We start from the raw sequence: 27,272 nt of genomic DNA, 5'->3' as shown, positions 1-27,272 counted from the left end.
TTCTCTTACAAATCTAGATTCTTGGAATGTGGTAAAACAAGGGAATGATTTATCAGGCAACAACACTAAGAATGAAAAGTGAGATTTCACTCGCCGTGTAAACTTGAGTATGCGGAGTCCGACAACCCCAGTATGTGTATGTGTGTGTGTGTGTGTGTTACGCCGTGAATGAAGTCACTTTGGCGAGTTTGTATCCTTGGAAAGACAGTGTCATAAAAGAACCTTAAAAACCATTGGGTCTACATATCCATGCTGCTGCAAGTAGTACAGCCCATGGCTACGGGAACATTTAGAAAGGACCTAAAATACCAGCCCTGATCTGTTCATGCGTACCAGGTTTTCTTCAGGGGCTGGGGAATAATGAATCCGCCATAATTATGATTAAAAACTCAAAACAAGAGTGTTATATAAGAACACAATGTATTTGAAGAGCTTAAAGCTTTTAGAGTAATCTGAATAATAAAACAAACCACTATGAATCAAATTCTCGTATACTGACGACTCTTTGCATTCATTATGAAACCGGCGACTATTTTGTTTGAAATTATTTTTCTTTTTATTAAACAGTTGGCGGTAATAATCAAAGCAGTACTTACGCAGAAAGAGGAACTTTCGTTACTGTACACGTAATTGTTCTACGAAGATGGTGTAACGAACGCGAGTTTCATGGGTCACTAGAGTAAGTCAGTGAAACAGTTAGTGTGCTCAAACAACCCTGTCCATCCCCATATATGTTTAGTGGCTATACACAGCTAAGGTTTGTTGTGGGTACAAGCGTATGACGCTCTCAGTGAAATTATCGTACATCATACATTTAGAGCGCCAGCAGTCCGCCTGAATGTGTCTGAGGCTATCTTTAGGAAAGAATGGTCTTCTGTACAGTACTTCATGGATGTTAAATGAAAGAGACTGCCAGCTTTCAGGTTCTCTAAAATGCACCACTTTCTCAAGGCTCTGATCATTTGGGCTTTACGCTTATCAACTGCTACGTACCAACCGAAAAATCTTTAAAACCTCAAGGTCTTCGTAACATCAAAAACCCTCACTACAGATGCGGCCTATGATTTATACAGTTACTTACAGCACCATTCACTAAGTACATAAAACCGATAATTGTCGTTTTGTTGTACCTATCGTGTCCTGAGTAACTGACTGGAATGGACATTTACCATGAGTTGTGGTTTAAATCTAATGGAGATACGCCAGGAGGTTGAGACGATCCCTGTGGAGCTAATGGGAGGAGGACAACGATTGGGTGCCGTCAATGGATAACAAATTAGTGGGGGGGGGGGGTGCAGTAATGTCCGAAACCAGAATGTCCTGTTCTCAGATTCCGATTGGCTGCTGATAATACGGTGAATATCTTTCCCCATTGTTGATTTTAGGGAAGGGTTTGTGAGAGCACGGCGAGGAAGGTCTGTATGTAGGGGGATGAAGTATGCACCATCTACTAATGTATCAATTAAACATCAATATTTTGAATTTACATTTGAATTTAAGAGAATCGACTGCCCAAGTCTTAAATTTAAGGTCGTCATCGCCAGGCTACAATCAAATAAACCAACACCTTGAGGTGTCCAAGAATATTCTAGGACCATACACCCTTACAACATTATATACGTGATACGTGATGGCGCCGCATTTTGAAAAACGATACAAGTGTTGCTCCCGATCCGAAGGTCACCTCGCACATATATGTCCGCAGGAACAAGAAGTTATAAACACGTGCGCCATTTGTTTATTCTTACGTGATATGTAGTTAATAACATCACCACTATGGTATGTGCCATCTGGAGTCCTCATGTGAACTAATACTAGTGCCTGGAAGGGCTTTGAAGTGATGCACGAAATGTTGCTATACATGATTCCCTTTTCATTTAATACTTTTTGTACTTAGGATTCTAAGTTCAGGGCGAAATTGTGCACGAATTCGAACTCCACTCTCATTCCACTTTTGCCATCTACTAATCTTTTCTTTCATTCAAAACTTTGTCTAAATATTTCCGACGCAGCCATGATTCCTCTTATTAATGCAACTGAGAATCCAAGATCTTGCTAAATTTGGACCTCTGTGAGCTCGTGTAGTCACACATCCTCGATGAACGTGATTGCTCCCTCCCGATGGAGGTCGGGTAGCACTAAAGTTAAGATCGCTATAATTAGTCCTTAATACTCTTGATGCACATCTAAGATGAATCTTTTATTCTGCATATAAAATCATTGGAGTATAATTCAAATGGTCAGTGTATGCTGTCTTTGAATTAATCATCCCTAACGCCTAATGATATTAAAAGATTTTTCGGTTGGTTGATATAGCCTGGCGTCGACGACTTTAGATCCTGGCAGTTGGTAGGCCTGAAGCCCCAGACATCCAGCCAACTAAACCAGACTATTCAACGTAAGTCATTTACTGCACGCTAACCCAATGTACCACACATGAAAGCTGTTTCACGACAACTCAAAATACCCCATTTAAATCCTACTTCAAGCAAACACAATGAAAATCGCTGTCAAACAGATATTCATTAGTCGACATGCATGCTGATGTGGATGCTAACCAAACTTTGGAATCGTTCTTACCTCATTGTGGAAATCCTGCTGATTTCTTTTTAGTAAAGAGGAAGCTAAGGCGCAACTCTTGAAAAACATTGTCTTGCAAGCACGGTACGCGGAAAGCAGCGTTTTTTCATACACTGATATCTGATAAAAACATTGAGGAAAGTTTGTTACCACAACACTCCACAGTCAAAGCATGTTCTGTGTGCGCGCGCATGAACACGAAAGCAAAACAAAACCACCGGAATAATTTCTGTAATCTTTGTATCGAATATAAATGAAAACTTAAGATTAGAGTCGTTAAAGAACATATACCTGAAACTAAGCTGATATTGTTTACGTTTGCATTTCTGCTTATGAAGCAGTACAAGGGAATACGTTTTTATCGCAGACATTTTCATAACTGCCGTTTTCTTTTAATCCTCCGGAACAGCGCCCCATAAATAGGAACTTAACCTTCATGATGGCAGCAGATTTTAGGAGATATAAGAAAAGCCCTGACCTATCCCTGGTTGGTTAAGTCATAGCTTGTTAACGAAAGGGTGACTGGGGAGATTGGGTAACTTAAAAAAGTGTATTTAGGGGGGAATCTGAGACTAGTAGGCGACGCGAGGCCCTCGTACTTCACAGAATACATTAAGATTGCCCACGACATAAAACGGATACTGCTTTCAATGAATTGGGAAGAAAATAAATGCCGATTTTGCTGTCTGTACACCAGTGTGAATGATCACGATACTTAGAATCAGTGCGGCTAGAACAGTCTGTATATTGTGTATACATGTATACGTTAATGAGTTATGCACATGAACCAAGTCATTGAAATGCAGGGGTGTTGGAGGCGCGGGGTAGAAAAGTTTGAGAAACTCTGCCGTAAATTATGTTCAGTGCGGCTGTCCCTGATCCGCTGATCCTTCTCTCTTACTAATCTACGAACAGCCTACGATTTTGTTCACGGTATCAAATACAATCCGTCGCCGTCAATGATATCAAGGGGAAAATATCCTTGCACTAAGGACTGGGAAAAAGGCACAAATGACTGAAAAGTTTTTCGGTTGATACATTCCGTGATAAATTAAATGTCGGAACATTTGACATATGTAGCCGACATAATGACAGTCTTACAAAAATGAAAGAGTGGACTTTGCGGTTTTTCTTGTCCATTTGTAGGTTTCGTTAATGTAATCAAACCTACCATTACGTTTATTCAATTAAGGGATGATGATGTTAAGGCGTTATCACTTTACGTTTGCTTGTGGTATTCGGCAGCCTTGATGCTGAAGCAGCCCTTTAGAGAGCGGAATTCTTTAATGATAATAATAACGATTGTAACTAATCAATAAACACTTTACTAGTCATTGGATTCTTTTTGACATAATTGACTATCAGAAAAGAAACTCATAGAACAACGTCTTACTATCAGAAAAAGAAACCCATAGAACAACGTTTTCCTATCAGAAAAAGAAACAACGTTTTACTATCAGAAAAAGAAACTTACAGAACAACGTTTTACTATCAGAAAAAGAAACTCATAGAACAACGTTTTACTATCAGAAAAAGAAACTCATAGAACAACGTTTGACTATCAGAAAAAGAAACTCATAGGACAACGTTTTACTATCAGAAAAAGAAACTTTTAGAACAACGTTTTAAAGTCAGTGGAATTCGTGGGTGTGATGAGTTCATTATGAATCATTTATTACTCAGGATGAGGCTGTACCACTATGGATGAGTTTGCATTAAGCTTATCATTATACAGTGGGGATAATAAGTCGGTTAAGGTTTACCTGCGTTATTACTATAGTATAGCAGGGAACTCTTAGATGACATGAGTGGGATAGAATGTGTGTATATCATTATGCAATCAGTAACATCTGGAAAGTATTCGTTTGAGCACCATAGAAAATATGTGATACTACATGTAACCTATTTACTTGCCTTCCCCCAGTAGATTTTTGATATTACAAATACTACTGGAAAGTCGTGGGCAGGTCACTCAACCTTTTAACTTAATTGGGTGATAATTAGCATGTACTATTTAACCTTTTCACTAGAGTAAGCATGTTTTCCTTGTTCAGAGTTAAATAACAGACAAGTAATGTATGATTTTGTTTTATTTTTCACAAGATACATAGCTTTAGGCAGTGCAGTGTGAGCAGGGCCGTGGGGGATGTGGTGTGGGCTGCCGATGTGGTGTTGGATGGGATGGCTGACTTCGGCGCCCACACCAGCGGCGTCATACAGCCCTACGCGGGGAGTGAAAACTCTTCACCATCTCGTATGTGGAAGTTACCCAGTATTACGTTGTTCTTAATAACGCTGGTGCAAGATGAGAGGATGGTATATGGATGTGAGGGATGTGGGTATAAATAGTCTTAGATAACTTCCCCATACGAAATGCACATGCGCGGAGGGCCTAAACTGGTGGTAACTTCGGACCTGCCAGCACTCAACATGCACAATAGAGGTTCAAACATTCCCTTGATACCCTAACTATATTTCCACACCTGACAACCTCACCCGAGAACAATGGTTCCAAAAATCTTCCTTTGCAAATTTATGTCTGTTTGACGTGTACAGTAGATAATTTTAAGACATGACCTGTTAGTAGCTTAATGGCCATGAATACACATTTACAGTGATGATAATTCATGATAAATCATAAATTCTAGCAAGGTTTCAGGGTGCAGTAATGTGGGTGGAGAGCCTAACCTCTCGTTGAGAATGGCTGACAAGGCGAAACCCTCCATTCCCTATCACTTTCCTCGAGTATCTACTCTTGAATCTGTTGTGAAGACAGATCCTAATCATCAGACCACAGGAAGACTTTGATCATATATACTTATGAGGACAATCGTTGATGATTTTTTAGAGCACAAAAAAATAATTATACAATAGCCAGAAGAGGACAATAGACATATCTGAGTGAGGTAAATTCAAAGGCTCTATTCCCTACTGGAGAACGATTCAGAATGCCTTTAAATCTAAACAGGATTATGATTGAATTATACAATGGAAAGAAAAAAAGAAACTCAACAGGTATGGGATAACTAACCCAAAAATAACAGTAAATTTTCATCTGAATTGAACCACTCTGTAGATAGATAAAAAAAAAATTCTATTGGATGGCGAATTAACAGCGGCTGAGGTGATCTGTTAGGCTCATAAACAAATGGAAAAGATCAAATCATTTACATGGGCTTAAAGCAAATAAATGATTTACTGTACAATAAATATTTCATGATAAAAGCAGCCCAACGGGACTGGCTGGCGTCATCTCGCCTGTGATAAACCCTAGACACTTGTAGACTGTCGAACACTCGCTGGCGCCTCGCTCAAGGCTCGACACTTCTACGTGGCGAAGGTTACTGGCGTGTAGAATTTGGAGTAGGTGCCCCATCCCTTGGCAGCGAGGTTGAAGCTGAGGGACCGACGTTTATCACTCTGGTCGCTGCTGAAATCCACCAGCGAATGCTGGGCAACTGCGGAGAGTAGGACACTGATTAGCAAACTGTCACGTAAAACCAAGTGCACGTTAGCATGCCCTTAATTCTGGTCACTCCGCATGCAAGTGGCAACAACTTAAGGGAGAGGTCATCTTCCACGAGACTGTGTGTAATCAATCGTCAGTGGCCTGAAAAGAGTACAACTTCGTTGTAAACCTTCCTGCTCCACAGGAGCCACACTTACCCAGCCCTCGCGGGGAGCACGAACTCGAAGTGGATCTTCCTGCCCCATATCTGTTACCATGTGGATTACAGCCTCGACGACGAAAGAGCCTCCTAAGTGGTTACACACACACACACACACACACACACACACACACATATATATATATATATATATATATATATATATATATATATATATATATATATATATATATATATATATATATATATAACCAATTACACAGTACTGTAACTTCATGCGTGTCTGTGGTAACAACAAGATGGCTAAAATTTATTCACCGTATATGCCTTGCCTTTAGCTTTTATTACCTGCTTTTATGTCATCTTATCAAATTATTTACCAGAAAATCTTGTAAAGTTGTTTTCGGACCTATTAACAAGGAGGGAATCAACATCATCTCTAATCATGAAACACACACCTTTCCTAGACTTTTTGTTTTTCATTTTTAGGCCATGTGCAAATGCGTATGCAGTCTGTCGGGAATGAGAGGGCTTGGGAAGTGAGTCAGTTGTTATTAGCTGATGATACAGCGCTGGTGGCTGATTCGGATAAGAAATTGCAGAAGTTGGTGACTGAGTTTGGATAGTATGTGAAAGAAGAAAGCTGAGAGTAAATGTGAATAAGATCAAGGTTATTCGGTTCAGTAGGGTTGAGGGACAAGTAAATTGGGAGGTAAGTTTGGACGGAGTAAAACTTGAGGAAGTGAATGTTTTAGATATCTGGGAGTGGATTTGGCAGCGGACGGAACCAGGAAGCGGAAGTGAGTCACAGGGTGGGGGAGGGGGCGAAGGTTCTGGGAGCGTTGAAGAATGTGCGGAAGGCGAAAACGTTATCTCGGAAAGCAAAAATGGGTAAGTTTGAAGGAATAGTGGTTCTAACAATGTTATATGGTTGTGAGGCATGGGCAATAGATAGGGTTTTGCGGAGGAGGGTGGATGTGTTGGAAATGAGATGTTTGAGGACAATATGTGGTGTAAGGTGGTTTAATCGAGTAAGTAATGAAAGGGTAAGAGAGATGTGTGGTAGTAAAAAGAGTGTGGTTGAGAGAGCAGAAGAGGGTGTACTGAAATGGTTTGGTCATACGGAGAGAATGAGTGAGGAAAGATTGACAAAGAGGATATATGTGTCAGAGGTGGAGGGAACGAGGAGTGGGAGACCAAATAGGAGGTGGAAAGATAGAGTGAAGAAGATTTTGAGCGATCGGGGCCTGAACATACAGGAGGGTGAAGGGCGTGCAAGGAATAGAGTGAATTGGAACGATGTGGTATACCAGGGTCGAACGTGCTGTCAGTGGATTGAACCAGGGCATGTGAAGCGTCTGGGGTAAACCTTGGAAAGTTTTGTGGGGCCTGGATGTTTAAAGGGAGCTGTGGTTTCGGTGCATTACACATGACAGCTAGAATCTGAGTGTAGACGAATGACATTTGTTGTCCTTTCCTAGCACTACCTGGCGTGCACGCGAGGGGGAGGGAGGGTGTCATTTCATGTGTGGCGGAAATGGATGAAGGCAGCATGTATAAATATGTGCATGTGTATCTATGTATATGTCTGTGCATGTATATGTATGTATACATTGAAATGTATAGGTATGTACATAGGCGTGTGTGGGCGTTTATGTATATACATGAGTATGTGGGTGGGTTTGAGCCATTCTTTCGTCTGTTTCCTTGCGCTACCTCGCTAACGCAGGAGACAGCGACAAAGTATAGAAAATAAAATAAAAACATTTTATTCTTTTTTTTTCAGTAACGTACATTCAGCTTGTGTGTGACGATTTCTGGCTCAGAGAGCAATCAGCAACCGACGGAGAATAAATTCAACTACTTGCGTTACTTACCCTCACAGATTTTTAACTTATATAAGCCATACAGCCAAGATACCTACATGAAAGTCATTTCACCAAAGACAAACGTGCGAGGCAGATACTCGTTAAAGCAATAACATCAAACGTAAACGACTATAGTAAATTTCATATTCAATTTATGCAAGAATTCTCGTTTAACATAGAGAACACGCACCACACACACAGTAGCAGTTCTACATAATACAACAGAAGTGTTATCATAAAACTACAGTACGTTGTATGTAATGTTTTGTAATGCATTAGCCCTCTTAGCTCTATCATTGACTGGTCTAGTTATTAAAAGTTAGGTCGCTGACAGTGAATTATATGCCAACAACATTTCGTGTTCATTAATGTCCATAAAACACCTCTTACGCACACCATTGATTAAGAGTGACATTGTGAGTGAAAGAAGGAACACGGTTATAGTGTAACACCAATAAAAATGGGAAAACTTTGGACTTACCGTCCACGACCGGTGTGGGCGGGAGGGAGGCGCGCTGCACGACCTTCACCTCGGCGGTATAGATGGCGCCGGTGCCTGCGGAGGGAGCGGCAGGGTTGGTGGCATGTGACGGCGGGGACAGTGGTGGAGGCAACGTGTTAGTACTGGGCATGGAACTCATCTCAGTGAACAACATGCTCTCCCGAAGTTTACCGAACGCCCCCTCCTCATCCACTACCTCCTCTCCCTCCTTGTACTCCTCCTCCACCGACTCTACTCCCCTCGACCCTTCCTCTAATTTACTCTTCACTAGCGCCATCTCTGAAGCGTTAACCGATTCCCCAGACTCCACCTCTTCATGATTTCCATCCACTTTTGACTTCGACACCGAAGTGCTATTGTTATCATTTCCTGCAGGACACACAGGGAGAGACGTCTGCGCTGGTTCCTTATTCTCTCGAGTCATATTTATGAAGTTCTGAGTCTCATCCTCGGACCGATTCAGCAGCCTCTCTCCAGCTGTAGTCTCATTCTCGAGTTCAGTAAGTGACGAGCGATGGTTCTCGATATCATTCGCTGGCACAAAATGAGGGTGATGGAGGGACACCTCCTCACTAGCACCCGGATGACGGTCCTGCGCTTCTGTGTTTACATCGATGCCGTCAAGGACGACCCCATTGATGACGAGAGGTTCGTTGTCCTCCAGCTCAAGATTAAGACTCGTGCGTGAGACACTACGGTAGAAGTCTGGTGGCTTGAGGTCCTCCACACTGATGGCGTCAATCCCTGAAGGCATGTTCTCAAAAGTATGTTCTATCTCACTTAAGAATTTTCTGAGCTCATCCTCGTCTAAGGATGGTTTTCTCTGCTCTTCACAGATTTGAATGTCTGGAACCTCCTGGAATATATTATCAGAAGTAATATTTTCCCGGGAGCTCGGTGACACTGAATTTATATTTTTCTCCTCTGAACAATTAACCTTTGAGAAAGTATCCACTTTCCGAGCTTGCTCCTCGGCACTACCTTCGTCAATAACTTCAAGTATGGAATTCTTTGAAGTGATCATTTCTGAAGCCGAATTCATGGATGAAAAAGAGGTTGCTAAGATGCTGTTTTGAGTATCACATTCTTTATCTTGCAGACTGGCAGTCATCTTGTTAGAGCTGTACACTCCAGACGTTGTCTGACTTACGCTTGGCAGTCCAGGATGAGCAGTCAAGGACGACTGGGTCATGTGTGTGATCTGCTGTGGGTTACTAACGTCCGACAGCTGTGGACTCACCTTGAATGGATGCGAATTAGAAGAGGCGAAGTCTAAGGTACCTTTTAGATTCTGTGAAGGGCATGTGGAAGAGTCAGGGAGCGGGGGTGTCGGAGACGTGGTTGTTGCCTCAGAGGAACCCGGCATATGGATTTTCAGAATCTCTTTCTTTGAACCAAAGTCTGCCGCGCAAACTAAAGGAAAGGCAGCACTAGTATGCTCAGGAATATGCACTACAGAACTGGACAAGCTACAAGCGTTAGAGGCTGCGGCACATGCTGGTGGGCTACGGGGAGGAGGAGCAGGAGGGACAGACACACAGGGCGAAGGTGGGGAACTAGAGGGAATAACGCTGTTTACAAGTGATGACAGTGGAATGAGCGGTAGAGAGGTGGGCCGTGCTGGTCTGCTGCTGTTGTAGTTGCTGCTGGTGCAGTTAATCTTGCTCGTGCTGTTGCTGGTGCTGATGTTAATCTTGCTCATACGGCTGTTGCTGCTGGTGTTGACAACGTTACTGTAACTAATATTACTACTACTGCTGCTGCAGGCAGTGACTATACGGGAGTTGCTGACCTCTGTGTTTACCGCCTGAAGATCCGAGGCTGCAGCTCCATCTGCTGTCAGGGGCTGACAGGCCATCGCACGGGAACTGTCATCGAGTCTGCCAGCACCAGCTTGCTGGATGGTTCCTTTGCCTGGGGCGTACTTCTGCACATACTGATTAGGGTTCGTCTCTTCAACCGACTTCGTCTCGTTGCTCAGATCGGTGGCTTCCGTGCCATCAGGGCAAATATACAAAGGGGGAGTTCCAGGTTTCACTTCCTCTGGACCAGCAACGAAAATGCTGGACGATGAAGTACCGTCGGTAGGGAAGGCAGAGGGACGAGGAACAGGGAAGGAAGTAGGGTGCACGAGTATGGCAGTTGCAGTGGCAGTAACAGGGTTAGGTCCCGGCACAGCAGACGGGACACCCACTGGGCAAGTTTCGACATCAAGGGCAGAGGGAAGTGAAGCAGTAACGTCGCAAACTGGAGCAGTGACATCAGCGGGAACTAAAGAAGAAGCGCCAGCAGAAACAGAAGGGGCATCAGCCTCGGCAGTAGCAGGAGCAGAATGTGAAAGGTAACTGACAGGTTTTGGAGAGACTCTAGCAACTTCAAATGACCCAAGATCTAACTTTACTGGTTTACATTTGGAGACAACTGGAGGAAAGGCTTTTAAAGGCTTTGAGTCAGCAAATTCTTGTAGATTAGGTGAGGCTTTAATTGGTTTTGGAAAGACTACAGAAGAGTACATTCCAGGTGAAGGTACCGATTTAGTAGCGGCAACAGCAGAAGAATGGGGAAAGGCAAAGGATTTGGCATTCTCAGCAGGTTTAGCAGAGCAAGAACCTCCTTTTGCAAAGCACTGCGAGCCTGTCTGATCTCTAACAGAATTGGTAGCAGTTTTGGAGACGCGAGACAAGTTAGCAGGAGAACATGGTGGCGAAAAAGTCTTTGCAAGAGGCTTTGCGAAGCTAGCGAAGGCGGGCGGCGTCAGGACAGAGGAGCGGACTGGAGGAATGGCCAGAATCCTGGCTCCGCCGGTGGTTGAGGGTTGGGTTAGACCACCACCACCTCCCTTAGGAGTGGTTGGTGGCCAAGGTTTAGACTTTGAAGGCACTGGTTTAGACTTGAGAGGTTCTACTTTAGACTTGGAGGGTTCTGACTTAGTAGGCTGGGTCAAGATCTTTGTCAGGTCTGGGAGATTGAAGGGGCCTGTAGACAGACAGTGGAAGGCTAAGGTAAGAAAGAAAAAAACAAAACAAAAGTATAATGCTAAAATTAAGCATTATTTTTTTTTCATTTAGCATGCAAAACGTCATGGTAATGAGACTTTAGGGAAGAAACTGAACTTCAAATTAAAAGAAATCATATTACCAAAGCGTGCAAACACAAACATAGTGTGGCGGGTTTTGGAGAGCAGAGGACGAGGGGCCGGGCTGTCAGACAAGAGGGGGGGAAAAACGCGCACAACAAACTCGGAAAAAAAACCCCGTTTTCGCCTAATTGCAATCTATATCAAACTTCGGGAACACTAATGTATTTTCTTCTACGAAGACAAAAAAATGGGCCACAAAATGACTAAAATTCTATGATGCTGTGGTATAAAAGGTTAAACATCAAAATACTACAGTCTGGCCTGATGTACCAAAAGATATTTTCTCCAGCAAAATGAAAAAAAAAAAATTCACTGGAGCTAAGTGCTCTGGTAACTCTCTGATTTAAGTCCTTACATGAACTTCGAATCAAACGTTAAAGTACTTTTTCTTTTTATAATGGTTCTGCAAGTTTCTTGGAAACAAGTGGCTGGTCTTCGAAGATAACCTAAATACTTTCAAAAACCTACAAGAAAAATTGCTGTCAAAATTTACAAATTCTCTAAGTTTCCACTGCTCAAAATCCGATGTCATTTCGCGTAAACCATGACTTGGGAGGCATAGGAGGCAATTTCGAAGTTCATGTGAATCACATACAGCCGATGAATGTCATCTACAATGCGTCTACAGTCGTGCAACAGACAGAGAAACTGCGTCGTCTTACCTTGCGCCAGGGGCGCTGCTGGCGTCGGTGCTAACCCTGCTACTGTGGGTTCGGTGAGCTGAAGTGAGAAAAATACAGATTATCCCCTGAGCTCTTCTGGCAATCCCTCCCTCACTCTTATACTTAAGTTCCTCATGTTACACAGGATATCATCTTAATGGCAAGAATCTAGCGAGAATTAAGGTAATAATCCTTATCCTATCATGAAATTGCCATATATGTACAAGCCAATGCATTCCAACATTTTTGTATGTAGTTCTAAAGGACTATAACAATTCAACTTGTTTCTCTTCGTTTGGAAATCAATGTGGTCTTCATGTAAGACGTCTAATTTTTGGTTATTACTTACCTGAAGTTCTTGATATGGTACTGTATTTGGTTTCCAATGTTCTTAAGTAAGAAATGCATTACACTATCAACTAGATCTTTGGTGTACAACAATATCTACATATACGAAACTTACACTCTGCTAAAGCTTCTGAAACCTCGAAAAAATTGGAACAATCCAGAGCAGGAAGTGGGGCACCGCCTGCCTGCCAGTCACGCCACATCCGCCGTGGATAAAAACAAAAGCTATCCCCTGTACCCTTCCGTGGGAAGGCAACACTGCTCACATTACTGGAATTCCTATATCTGGTATTTCTTTTATTCTCTGATACTAAACCACATTACTAATCCTGACACAAAAACGAGATACAATTACATTGAAGAAAGTGAAAGAAAAGTGGGTGTAAAGAACTCAGGGAAGTGCGTACGTGTCTCGCAACCAAAAAATTCTGAAAACCAACGGTATAAATAAGGCAGAATAAAAAAAGAAAAAAGATAAACACTTACCGGTACGGGTTTAGGCATTTCCAACCAAGGCGCCGCTGCCATTTTGTTGTCAGCTCTCTCACACACCGTGTTAGCCAGCTGCAGTGAGGGAAATTTCAAGTAAGTGGTAACTTTCTACCTTGACGAAAATAGAATGCTTCATACTACTTGCAAAATGTCTGTTATGTATATAATGAAGACGTGCATTATGTATTATGTTCAGCTCTATTATTCTTACTACAAATACTCATAACACAGTTGTCATATATAACAGGTGTTAAGCTTTTTATATGAAGTAGGCTACGTTTCTGAGATGAGGGGAAACGTATACAAAATACACAAATTCATTTCTCATGCAGTCTACACGTTTACATTTGAGGGCCAGTTGGTGATATTCAGTGTTACTTGGGCTAGTAAGGTTCATGGGTTGGGACAATCAAATTCTTACAACAAACTTTTGAGAAATGACGACGTTTACCGAGACCCACTAACAAATTTCGCGAGTTTCTCTTTGATGCAATTCTGACCAGAGTAAACTTTGAAGTACCAGTGACATTACGTTGAACATTGACATATAAAGAAACTTTGAAGGAAAAAAAAAATTATATTTGTAGTACTTCTACTAAGCCCATATGACTAGAACGCTTATATAAAGACGGTCATTATATCAAGTATTTAAGTACACTTTATACATCATTTATCTGTCTCCCAATCGAGATTCGGGGTGGAGAGGTGGATGGTTAGAATTAAGTGCTTCCCTTTTCGGAATCGATGTAGGGATCCTAGCCACTACGTGAACCGTAGACGTAACCTTGATGTCTGGGAGCTTTGGTCCGAGTATGTTTAGACATTGTAATTGAAGGGAGCGGTTTACCCGGATCTCAATCTCAACTGAATTACATAGGAATTTGGTGTGTAATAATACTTTCGATATATTACAATCATGAATATAATCGTGAATGAAAGATAATTTTCACGTTCTCAGAAAGAGAAGAAAATAAAGTATTTAAGTTAACGCCATTACAGGGGTTCTATGATAACAGCGTAACGAAAAAAAAAGGCCTGAAAACAACAATTTATGAGTTATCATCATCCGGGCTAGGGGGAAAACCTAATTGTACTTTCCCTGTATTCACTTTTGTTTCTTTTTTCAATTCTTCCGTTCATTTCTTTCCCCTTACCCTCCAATACGTCCCGTTCATTTCTTTTCCCTTACCCTCCAATACGTCCCAAACGACCATTGATCTCACCGATGACAACGGCGAAATCAACCATCTCTTCCTTGAATTCTTTTCTTAATGCGTTCCCCAATCTCTCTCCATCAGCTTAACGTGGTTCGGCTTAATTTCAAGAACTACACATGCCATTTAAATACGTGTCCCAAACCAACATTTATTCTCATATCACTAGACTTTTCTCATCAAGATGTAAATCGTAGGTATTTTTCAGCCAATTAAATCCGTCACTAAAATTTTCTACAAATTTTTTTTTTTTCCTATACTCCTACGCTACTCACTACAGCTTTTCTATCGACAGCTTACACACAGTCACAAATCAAACGCTGTCATCTACAAAAGATAAACTGTTCAAGCTATGACATTATTATACCCAGGATATTTCATCATTCTAAGAAAGCTCATCATTTCGTGCCAAATAAACAAATCAAATGATGATTACTATAAAAAAATATCACTCATTCTAATGCTACAAGTACTCATTCAACATTGTTATTCAATGTTTGCTGTAAAATCAATGCACATATTAAAATTATACTACACTAATAAATAAATATATATATATATATATATATATATATATATATATATATATATATATATATATATATATATATATGGTAGCTATAACTATTTGCTATTCATACAATGGCATGTCTACTGGCACTAGCAAGCGCAACTCGGATTTGCACTGGAATCTACAGGCCACAATACTGTACTGTATTACCTCCGGTTTACCATTTGCCACAGGCTTGCCTATTTTGGCCTGAAATATGGAATGTGTTGCGTTATCATGATAATGAAAACATAAGTAGCAAAAATAATCATAATTACAATATGAAATCTTAATAACCACAAAATAATTAACAATTTGAATGTAAAATGCAGACAATTTAGAGTCCATTTACGTCAAAATATTATGAATATATCCATAAGTGCATGTGGCAGCGAGATCTTGCATCATGATGTTTTGAAAAAGAGAATACGGTCATCAGTATATACAAATATAGCTGAATATCATACATGAAATCACTGTACAGTATGTCTGATGTCTACATCTTAAGCTCGGAGATGAAAATTGTAATGATTGTTAGATAATCGCTACGCCAGAGTGGTTAACGCACGAGTCAAACCTCCGCTGCCAGACCCTGTTGAAATGGGTGACCATCCATGCGAGAGTTATCAAGTGGCTCATATGTTTGTTAAAGGTCTGAGCCAGACGACCAAGTGGAGGAAGTCCATCCCTTGACATGAAGCATCAAGCATTAGAACAAGGTCGAGCAATGGAGGTCTTATTAATCATTCTGTGCTTAACCATCTAGTAATCAATAACCGATAGAGAAAAAGAGATAAATCTAACAATACACACGTGACTGATAGATTTTCTTATGGCCTCTTTTTCTCCTCTTTTTAAAATGACACTTCAGTCAAGGCTGTCTCGAGTTTACGAAGAAAAAGAATTATGATATTAATCAGGGCTCTGTAGATGCTTGTAGACCCGACTCTTAAAAGCCCGAAAGGTTACAGGAAAAGCCAAAGGGAGAAGAGACTTCAGAAGTATAATCGTTTGAAGAAAACGAAGTATCATAACGGTCAATCCTCGAGCGGTCCGCCTTCAGACAGGAACTTAAGGAAGCAGCAGCCAAACGCGTGCTTTGGGTCTCACTCAGCCTTGGTGATAGGGAAACATGCAGACAGTTCACGAGACATCAAATCTTTATGCATAGAACAGAAGGACGGCAGCAACAAAGAGAGGGATGGATGAAGAGAGGTGAGGCATAGATGACAATGAGACGGAAAGTCTTTGATTCCACTCTGGGTAACAGAGAGCCAGACGAGGAACAACTCCAGATATGTGTGCAATACTCAAAATTAAAACGAATAAAGACCATGTGGATAAGGAATGGTTGCTCACAAGAGAAGCTTTGAGTGGAATCCTCAGCATGAATATGGACAGAGGGAAGACGATCAATTACGAAGAAATGAAAGTGGGCGACAAGACAGAACCCTGAGGGATACCACTTTTGATAAGATAAAAAAAAAAAGTCACTCAATCAAAGACTGTTGCAATGGAATGGCCGGAGATGAAGCTATGCATCCGGGAACTGAAAGAACCAAAAAAGGCCTTGTGAGGGAAGTCTAGAAAGCAAGTAATTATGCCACACCGTTAAATGTCTGGAAATATCAAAGGTAACGACAAAAGTTTTACCAAAATCCTTAAGAAATGAGGACCAGAGACGGGCTACATAGGAAGACACACCAGTACACCCACTGCTACGCAACCCGTGCTAAGTTCAAACTCAACAAACGAAAGATAATATTGGAGCGGAGCAGATATCAAGAGCATGGTTTATGATTTTACACATATCAACGGACGCCTGACTTTGTATGCTGGTCAATGCAAACAATAACACAGCTGCTAAAGAGTTTAGGAATATCTAAATCTTTATGAATCATAATATAATCGTAATCGGCTGGCTGATGGAATGTCTCGTTATCTGTCTAGAACATAAAGACTAGTCGGACAGGCCTATTGATTGCCGGGGTCATTAAGGTCGATAATGCCTTCTTGAAACCACCAATCGGAAAAACTTGTCGACTGTCAGGGTCATTAAGGTTCGACCTATGTCCTTTTGGAACCACCGATCAGAGAGAAAAAAAAAAAACTTGGACACCTGTTTTGAGTGTTCATGATATTCTTAAGACCACACACCCCTCCCTCACCGCATGTATGGTCCTCGACCATAAAGGTCTTGCAAGCCCGTGCAGCGCTGGCTGAGACTCTTCTGCTACACGAAAATCCTGTAACAGTAGTGTAGAACAGGTGCACATTCCATGTACTTCTCTAAAGCAGCCAACATGGCGGCGGCCGAAGTATGTCCCAAGTATGTACGTTGAAACGGTTAGATGATGTTTACGTTAGTGTTAAAGCAGGTTGAGGAGTTGTAGGTATTAAGAGCAAAGGATTAGTTGAGGGTTAACAGAAATAACAGCAGTAGTACTGCTGTGTTGTACTTATAATCTTGTGGCAGTCATAGTAGTCACTTGTTTATCATTAAGGATTCTGTGCCAACACACGGATGATCCTGGTTGCAGTAGAAAAAAAAATCACTGCTGTTCCATTATGAAATCGAATATGTAATATAATGCCAGTGAAGTTATAAATAAGATCATGAAATACATAATCAGGATTACAATTAGTACTTGAAATATGTACGAGTTTTACCTCTCATTTTGAATTTGCCTTTGGTTTCGTTATTTGAAATCGTGAAGCCAGTCTCTTTTTCATGAGAAAAATTCCCAATATAAATAAGATCCCAGTTTGATATGATATTACGCATCTAAAACTTTTCTTTTTACCTAAACTCTTCACCATATCACCTTGACCGTATTTTACTATATCACAAATTAAAAATAATCTATACCTTACAAGAAAAAATAAGGAGGGTGATCAAAAAACATACGGATGGTGAAAGATTAAGTAAAACCTTCCTTGTTGGTCCCAAAACTCAATATGATAGAACAAGTGACAACTACTATTATTACGTTCGAACCTGCACTGTAATCTAACCTAGTCTAGTGCGTGACATTTCGCTCACATATACCTTTCTTCCACTCCTTACACTTCAAAAATAATATCTAGGTCCTGCTCTGATATGTTTCCCCTCTAAATCACCACATTAATTTTTGATTCCCTTATCTAAACAGACTAATTTTCGGATAAAATCAATTAACAGCAGGGTTCAAAGTTTGTCATCAAAAGTTAACAAAAGGGCTCAAAGTGTGTTATCAAAAGTTAACAGGGTTCAATTGTCATCAAAAGTTAACAAAGTTCAAAGTGTCATCAAAAAGTTTACAACAGGGTTCAAAGTGTCATGAAAAAATTAACTACAGGGTTCAAAGTGTCAATAATATCAACTACAGGGTTCAAAACCATAAAAAGTTATCTACAAGGTTCAAAGTGTGCCATCAAAGTTAACAGCTGGGTTCAAAGTGAGTTGGAAACACATGTAAAGTTTTTATGTTTTCTTTTAAAGACAGTGACTATATACTACCAATGAGCATGACTCATCCTATACTTCAGTTTACATAGTCACAGAGCTTTAAATGGCGCAGCACTTAAAATGGGTACTGCTCGGTCGACACCATTATAAAAATATATACACATGTTTATTCATTTAGTTAATCTCATCCGCGGCAGGTGAAAAGACTTTTCTAAACACTTCAGGATTATAAGAATACATTTTTCTTTTCGCAAAAAAATCCTCTACAGACCAGAAAAATAGAGATAAGCTAAAACAAACACCAAGACATGTTTTGATTACCAAAATGATGTTACAAGTTATCAAAATTCCTCTATCAATTAGTGTATGTTAGAAATAATAATTATAATCTTAAAAACAACCTGGAAAGAAAAGAGATTAATACAAAGCCTTTTCTTTTCTTAATATTCACAATAATACCATGGATCAAGAAAATGATTAATTGTTTAATTTTGCTTCCTACTACCAAGAACCGTACATACAGGATGTGGCAAGTGGCGCAGGCGAGACGTAGACAGCATCACAGCAGGTCTGAAGCGGTGATGAGCGCTACAGGTACTGTATGTGTTATATATATATATATATATATATATATATATATATATATATATATATATATATATATATATATATGTGTGTGTGTGTGTGTGTGTGTGTGTGTGTGTGTGTGTGTGGATAAATCACAAAAGAACACATGATTCACAGATATGTTGGTAGCCATAAGTAAAATGAAACACCATGACTCGAGCTCTTTCGCGATAATCTAAATCCTTCAGGAACTACCACGAAAGCTCTTGAATCTTCGGGTTTGATTTCCCTTTTGGTTACTAGCATATATATATATATATATATATATATATATATATATATATATATATATATATATATATATATATATATATATATATATATATATATATATATATATATATATATATGCAGTAGGTCACAATAATGCCCGTGATCGAGTATTTACTGATAAAGACGAGAAAAAATGAAACATCCGGACTTATCGTGTTTCATTTTTACTCGTGGTTATCAGCTATATATATATATATATATATATATATATATATATATATATATATATATATATATATATATATATATATATATATATCCAGCTTGCACGAAGTACCCATGTAATGACAAACTCCACAGGAGTTGGTCAGTAAAGGTAAGCAGAACAGCTGCGTTGGCTGTAAGCCAGCTACTCTCTGTCCAGGACTCGGGCCCAAACCAGTGAGACAGGTGGGTTGCGACGCTAACCACTGCAATATAGAGTGTGTTTATGTGAGTAGGTTAAAGAGTAAGTGACTGAACGCGTATGTTTGCCTGTGTTGTGTGTGTGTGTGTGTGTGTGTGCGCGCGTTTGCATGCATGCGGGTGGACAGGCGTGCACATGCTTGCAATTGTTAAGATGTTTGCCTCTGTGCTTGCAGTACCTGTATCCTCTGTCTCTTATCTTCGAAGGCGTCGGCGGCACATCCCGTCTCCAAGGCGGCCTCCCACGGCGACTTGATCATGGTGACGCTGGTCTCACGGTTCCTCAGGAACTGTTCCTGTAGAGCCACGGCACCGGTTCCAGTCTCACTGATCATCCACCACAGACCACCACCACCACCACCACGACAGACGTCCTCCTCACCACATAAGGTCCACCCTCACCCCTCCATCAGGTGTTCTTTCCCACACAGTTTCTGTCCACGCCACCCACGTCCATCACATGTTCACATACAATCATACCTCCGTCCAGACCATCTCCATCACATGGCCACATCTTGCACACCATCTCTATCACATGAGCGTAGCACCTGACCATCTCCATCGCATGGTTACATCACATTACCACATCACCCAGACCATCTCCATCACATGGCCACGTCACACACACCATATCCATTACATGGCCTCATTACCCAGACCATTCAGTCCAGAATTCACTCAGACCATCTCCATCACATTACTACATCACCCAGAACCATTCCTATCCCATAAGCACTTCCCCTTGATCCTCTCTATCACATGACGACATCAACCAGAACCCTCTTAAATCATATGGCCACATCAATCAGGCCATCTACATCACACGGCCACACAACCCATACCAAATTCATCACACAGTCAACTCCACGCTGCATTCCATACACTTCGCAAATACTTCCTGGTACATAATTACAGACATAAAGTTCCATCCCGAGTGTCCATGCAGACGACGTAGCGCGCGCACACAGACATATAAACACACACACACGTCAACAGCAGCATACAAACTACCTTAACCTCTACGTAAGTTCCCACCTGACTTCTCTACTCCCAAGCGTCCTGCCGTCAGCAAGATACATCAGAACACCATGCAAGGTTGTCTAGTGAACCTGTGTGTTCTTATAGCTGCTACTGAGTCGTGGAGAGCAAGGGAGCGAACACCAGCGAGCGAGTTGACCTAAACTGGTACACGGGGTATGATTAAAAATGCGAGGTAGCGCTAGTCTGTAAAACACAGCAACTTGCATCTGACTAAGAGTTTACTGTGTGTGTGTGTGTGAGAGTTACGTCACTCCTGCCTTAACTCTCTGATGTTGGCTCCAGTACTTCCAGAGTGCAAAAAAAAGGACATTAATATGCCAAAGTGTTACTAAATACTTTGATTCCTCCTCGCTATTCCACTGAGCTATCAGCAGTCCCGACTACCATCCACTTCCCGTTTTCTATCCTACCATAACACTTTTCCATGGGCAATGTGCAATAGCCTCGTCCCTATCCACTGGTCCCACAGCTTACCATGATCTGCTCCTGCTGCTTATTCCGCTCAAGCTCCGCCTGCTTCTTGGTGCTGAAACTGCTGGTGCTGCTGCTGCTGAAGCTGGAGGTGCTGCTGACTGACTGCTGGGTCACTGTGCTGGTCTGCTGCTGCGCCTTCTGCACCGTCGTCTCGTCCACAATGAATTTGTCCATCCGCTTCTTCCGCTTGGCGAAAAGTTCCGCCCCTGTGTGGAACCAAAGTTGTCCTGAACACGGCATTACTGGTTAACAACGCCTACAAAAATATAAAAGAAAATTGAAAACAAAAATCCCATCTTTTCTATACTCATCGTTCACCATGTAAAAAGCTAAAGACAGCGACAAACACACACACACACCCATAGGAATATATATATATATATATATATATATATATATATATATATATATATATATATATATATCTTTTTTCTTTCTTTCATACTATTCGCCATTTGCCGCATTAGCGAGGTAGCGTTAAGAACAGAGGACTGGGCCTTTGAGGGAATATCCTCACCTGGCCCCCTTCTCTGTTCCTTCTTTTGGAAAAAAAAAAAAAAAGAGGGGAGGATTTCCAGCCCCCCCGCTCCCTTCCCTTTTAGTCGCCTTCTACGACACGCAGGGAATACGTGGGAAGTATTCTTTCTCCCCTATCCCCAGGGAGGATATATATATATATATATATATATATATATATATATATATATATATATATATATATATATATATATACATATACTGACCTTTGCCTGTAGGACTCTCAATGGCTTCTGAGACGATCTTTCCGACCTCTGGGCTGGGAGGCGCGGCGTTCAGGAGGGCCTGGTAGTGTTCTTGTACGGCGTGGAAGTCCTGCACGCCCTTGGGGTTCATCAGCAGCTTCATGGCAGGTTTCTGTGGGAAGGGAATGGACGTGATGAAGGTGTTCGGCAGGAGAGGGTATGGGGAACTAGTCCAAATCTCTTCTACTGCCTTGAAGTATCAAATCACGAGCGTGCTGGTCAAATTGGCAGTAACTGTACTGCCAAACGTACAATGATTTACGTTGACTGACCTTCATTTACTCGACCCATCTTTTCCCCCTTCGTTAATTTAGTATCTATATAAAAATTCATCTACCAAGCATTTTAGATACTTCCTTTGTGTGTGTGTGTGTGTGTGTGTGTGTGTGTGTATATATATATATATATATATATATATATATATATATATATATATATATATATATATATATATATATATAGATAGATAGATAGATAGATAAGAGAGAGAGAGAGAGAGAGAGAGAGAGAGAGAGAGAGAGAGAGAGAGAGAGAGAGAGAGAGAGAGAGCCACGGCTGCGCCACTTTCAGCTGCAGGGAAATGTAGCCTCCTTTAGAGCGAGAAGTTATTTGACCAGACCGTACTCCTAGCGATATAGCCTTGCCAGATGTAACCTCGGTAAGGCAGGATCTGGTAAAACCTTTCTCTCTCCCCCTCTGTGTATATATATATATATATATATATATATATATATATATATATATATATATATATATATATATATATATATTTCATTTGGGCAGGGGATTAATTCTGTACCAAAACATGAGACAAAAATTAAACAATACTAATCAAAAAAATACTTCATATGAAATACTCTACGTCTGTTCTGTTCATACCGGCATTCTGAACTACTTCTACAACACCGTTACTGGTGCTTCTTCTCTACATTCTGAGAGGCTGAGGCACAATTCTTAAAACACCACTTGGGGCAAAGGTAAAACAATACTTCGACTTGACACAATGGAAAAAAAGTGAAAATACTGATCTGGGGATTCCGCCCTCACCCCAAGAGGCATGGTAGAACTGCCTCCAGATGGTTACTTACTTTGACATCAGCTTCGTTGAGCGGAGGCATGGAGGCCGGACGGCGCGCCTAGAGGAAGACACATGAACCACACATGAAGAGAAGAGAGACAGGGCGGACAATACTGGTCAGGCAGGCAGTACACCCGGGAGGCCAAGACACACCAGGGTGACGCTACACTTGGAGGGCAACACACCCATGATATATCTAAACCGCCGCCCCACCCAAATAATTATAAATAAATCAAATAAATAAATAAACAAAAGGACACCCAGTGGTAGTACACCAGGGAGGTAGTACACTCAAGGGGAATAACTACACTTCAATACACTAAGTACAAGGTGACGCCAAGTCATGTCCTGGATGAGACTCCCCTTACGGGGTCTTTAAGGTAGGAGGAATATTTGAGGGAGTAACTGCAACACGGAGAAGTGGTGGTGGAAATATTAAGAGGTGAACGTAAAACTTCTGAGGGTCAAAATAAGCTCTAATGGTAAAGCCTTATATATGTTATGAAAATGAATGTGTTGGTAATAAGTATGGTGTTTATGCCAATGAACTCGTTTGGGGGCAAGTCTTTAGGCTTTTCTAATGTAAGTACATCACTGTATCTTCCTTCGTAAAACGTAACCTTAGCTGGATGATTGACCCTGTGCAAAGTCTCTCCTACAGCCTAACAGAGAATCAGTAGCTTTATATTATCGAACGTTCGACATAAAATGCAGCAGATATACAGTCGCAGGGGACACCAATTTATTTCGTTCACATTGTGGAAAAAAAACTTTCACAGATAAAAGTACCCATGATTTGTGCATCATTGTGGCGACGTAAAAATCCTTTACATTTTTTTATATCTTTTTTCGCCATTTCTTTTTCTGTAATATCATTAAGTAGCGCTTAACGTACGGGTAATATTACTAATATCAGCAGCGATCATGAAGTTTTTTTTTTCTATATATCAATTATATCTATTTCAAATACAAACATATAATAGACAAGTCATGATCAACACATTATATGGCCGTGCATACCGTAACTCCACTGGTTTCATTTGCCGTGTGAGAAAGACTCTGTTCCCCGAAGTTTCAGGAATCTATCGGTAGCTGCTTGGCATCCTTGACATAAACTTTTGACCTACATCGTTAAATTGTAGAAACATCGAAAAAAGGCCATCAATACAAGACAACTATAAAACGAATACTGCTCAACAATCAAGGGCCTTTTTATTCATGAAATTGTGCATGGTCTTAAAGTTATCTTGAACAACATCTTAAGGTGTTCAAAATTATTCGATTGGCGATTATACCTTAACGATGACGGCCTTAATGACCCTGACTTTAAAAGGCCTTAAGGCTAAGTAACCCACCAATAAACAAAACTGTCAAGGGATCTCGGTTTCAGAATCATCAAGTTATAACTTGATGATGGCCTTAATTACCCTGAGAGTTTATAGGCCCCAAAGCAAAAATGACTATAACTAAAAAAAAAAAAAAAGGAAAAAAAATATATATACAAAAAAAGCCCATATATCTAAGAACAGACCGTCTTATGTCGCAAAAAGAAAAAAAAAAAAAGTTCGCGCTAGGCTTAGACCCGGCGACCCTTCCAACCCACACAGCAACCCAAGGCGAACGAGTGCAGCGCGCAGATATACATACACGATGTATCTCCCTGCTCCCAGCTGCCCCATCCTAACTAACTCAACAAGATGCTGGTCCTGGCGATTCTGTAACCAAATTTCAATAGTTTAAATGGTAAATCATAATCTCTCTCTCTCTCTCTCTCTCTCTCTCTCTCTCTCTCTCTCTCTCTATATATATATATATATATATATATATATATACACCGTGTACATCATCTTTTCATTTGTATACTTGCATACAATAAATACGAGAAAAATGGATTAGATGGATACAAACTTTAATGATGAGAGACTGTATATATCGCTGGTGTGACGTGAGGATAGTACTGGAAGACGATATGGTATCTCGTGCCTCACGTATGTACGTGTGATCAATAATCCCACCACGTCTGTGAGCAAGTTATGCAATCACTTGGGTGAAATCCACGTTGATTCATAGCTTGTTCTAGATCAGAGTGATTCCATGTTTGATGATGACATTTAGTTCTGGCACGTCAACACAAGGAAGTTTATTGTCTTTTATATATTCAATGAAGTATTAAATTCTAATGTTTTGGAGGACAGTAAATGACCGACATTATCTTCCCCGGCAACTGAAGTGCTAAATATTCTATTGCCATGGCAGGCATTGCGAAATCAGATAACGTATAAAACGAATCATCGCATAAACAAAGAGAACATATTAAAACCACAATGCATTATGTGTTCAAACTTTCATCAAGTTATCTTCAAAACCGCATTGTGGTTTTCAAAACCACAATGGATGTGTTAAAACTTTCATCAAGTTATCTTCAAAATCACAATGCATTATGTGTTAAAACTTTCATCAAGTTATCTTCAAAACATAATGCATGTGTTAAAACTTTCATCGAGTTAGCTTCCTAGATTATAAGAAGCCAAATACTGTTTGCCTCAGACACTGTCATGCTTAAATGTAGACTCCTCCGTCATACAGTGCATACAAGTTGAGGACATCATCACATGAAGCCAAATTTGGTGCCTAGTTACGTTACCAAGTGGGCAGAAAACATTTTCCACATATACGCATATTTTCCACAATGACTCATACCAAATTCTATTACTTATTTTTTAAACTTATCTAAATTACAGGTATAAGTGCCTGATTTGAAAGATTATTGAAATGCGATTATCATTACTCAAGCCAACGCGTAAACAAAGAGTAAATTTCCAAAGTCCTGGTTTTTTAAATAAGAAAAAAAATTCTTCAGACCAAAACAACTATGTGATATCCCCCATTCTCGAACTCATCCGTGGTAGAGGCATTTACCCGCTCGCTGTAGCAAACCATTACAATATGATCATTATAACTCAAGTTATCCAGCGAACAAAACTGTGCCGGACGGACGGACGGTGTGCTACAGCCTTGCACGGGCTCTCCCAACACAAGGGCCTCACGCTAGACTCGGCCCCTGGGCAACTCTTGACACAAGTAAACAACCTTTGAACACGGGTGATTGTGAGTCACAGGTAAACCGAAAAACACCAACTAATGCATTTACTACCAAGGTTAAGCGATTCTTTTAATGTCAACTGGTAAAATCGTGAAGATAAATCTATAATTACCCAGCAAATATGCTGCCCGACACCGAGGAACCTCGGGGGCTCGCACCATGATGCCCCTGACTGCTAAACATAGTTGGGCAATAAAGGCGGGAGGAACGACAAGTGGCTAAGAACGAGGAAGTGGCGGTATAGATGGCTATCTGGCGGAGGGGAGGGGACGGGCGGTGAGGTATGGGAGGGGATGGGCGGAGGTATGGGAGGGGATGGGCGGAGGTATGGGAGGGGATGGGCAGTGAGGTATGGGAGGGGATGCGCCTTGAAGTACAAGAGGGGATGGGGTAGAGCACGAGGTATAGGAAGTGTTGGGAGGTGAGGGATAAGAAGGGATAGACGGAGGAGAACAGGAGGAAGAGCGTTGATCAGGCGAGGGTTGTATTTACATACGATCATCCGTTGTACACACAGGAGCAGCCGAGTTCTACACTAACGAGGACTTGTCTCTATTTTCTTTAATACATTAACTTTGTGACGCTCTTCGTTCACTACACCTTCACTTAGCATGTTCCATTCGCCCACTACAATATTATTGTGGTGGTATTCACATCCCCTCTGACTGTTCTTGTGCTTGTTTCTTGCTATGTGCTCCTGCACCAGAGTTCCTCCCTACTTCAGAGTGCTGCACAGATCGAATGAGGAATCTCATTGTTGTAATAATGTCTTGCCTTTTTCCATCTATTTTCTAATGTGGGCCAACTATGGCTGCTACTTTACCCCCTGTAGCTTAGCTTCCTTACTTTAGGTACAGTCTTTGTGGGTCGAGCCATAAGGTTTTCGACCTGGCACCGGTCCTTGTGTCGAGATAATTCGTTTTCAGGATCGTATAATCTCTTGTTGCCCATCCAACGTTCGACCTCCTCCAACATATCTATGTATCTTCTCAAGTGGGGTGTCTTCACTGCTGTGCATACTCACATTAAATATAGCATATGCTGTTATCCTTGTATC

General features: G+C 40.9%; 2 protein-coding genes across 4 annotated transcripts in view; both read right to left on the bottom strand.

Moving 5' to 3' along the window:
• LOC139760517 (inactive hydroxysteroid dehydrogenase-like protein 1) overlaps window positions 1–2,758 on the bottom strand; it is a 75,713-nt gene extending 72,955 nt beyond the window's left edge. For all 3 annotated transcript variants that reach the window (XM_071683814.1, XM_071683813.1, XM_071683815.1), the window contains exon 1: window positions 2,581–2,758. The gene's annotated coding sequence lies outside the window, so the exon portion shown is untranslated. The remainder of the gene's footprint in view (window positions 1–2,580) is intronic.
• A 1,894-nt stretch (window positions 2,759–4,652) lies between these two features.
• LOC139760514 (uncharacterized) overlaps window positions 4,653–27,272 on the bottom strand; it is a 181,762-nt gene continuing 159,142 nt past the window's right edge. Inside the window, 8 exon segments of the mRNA XM_071683808.1 lie at window positions 4,653–6,038; window positions 8,559–8,633; window positions 12,381–12,438; window positions 13,215–13,292; window positions 19,917–20,033; window positions 21,253–21,458; window positions 21,996–22,146; window positions 23,123–23,170. Coding sequence (XP_071539909.1) covers window positions 5,908–6,038; window positions 8,559–8,633; window positions 12,381–12,438; window positions 13,215–13,292; window positions 19,917–20,033; window positions 21,253–21,458; window positions 21,996–22,146; window positions 23,123–23,170 — 864 coding nt within the window. The 3' untranslated portion in view covers window positions 4,653–5,907.

Source organism: Panulirus ornatus, chromosome 37 (assembly GCF_036320965.1).
Source record: "Panulirus ornatus isolate Po-2019 chromosome 37, ASM3632096v1, whole genome shotgun sequence".
In the NCBI taxonomy this organism is placed as follows: domain Eukaryota; kingdom Metazoa; phylum Arthropoda; class Malacostraca; order Decapoda; family Palinuridae; genus Panulirus; species Panulirus ornatus.
Note: the sequence above shows the minus strand (reverse complement) of the source record. Positions and strands in the feature narration are given on the sequence as shown.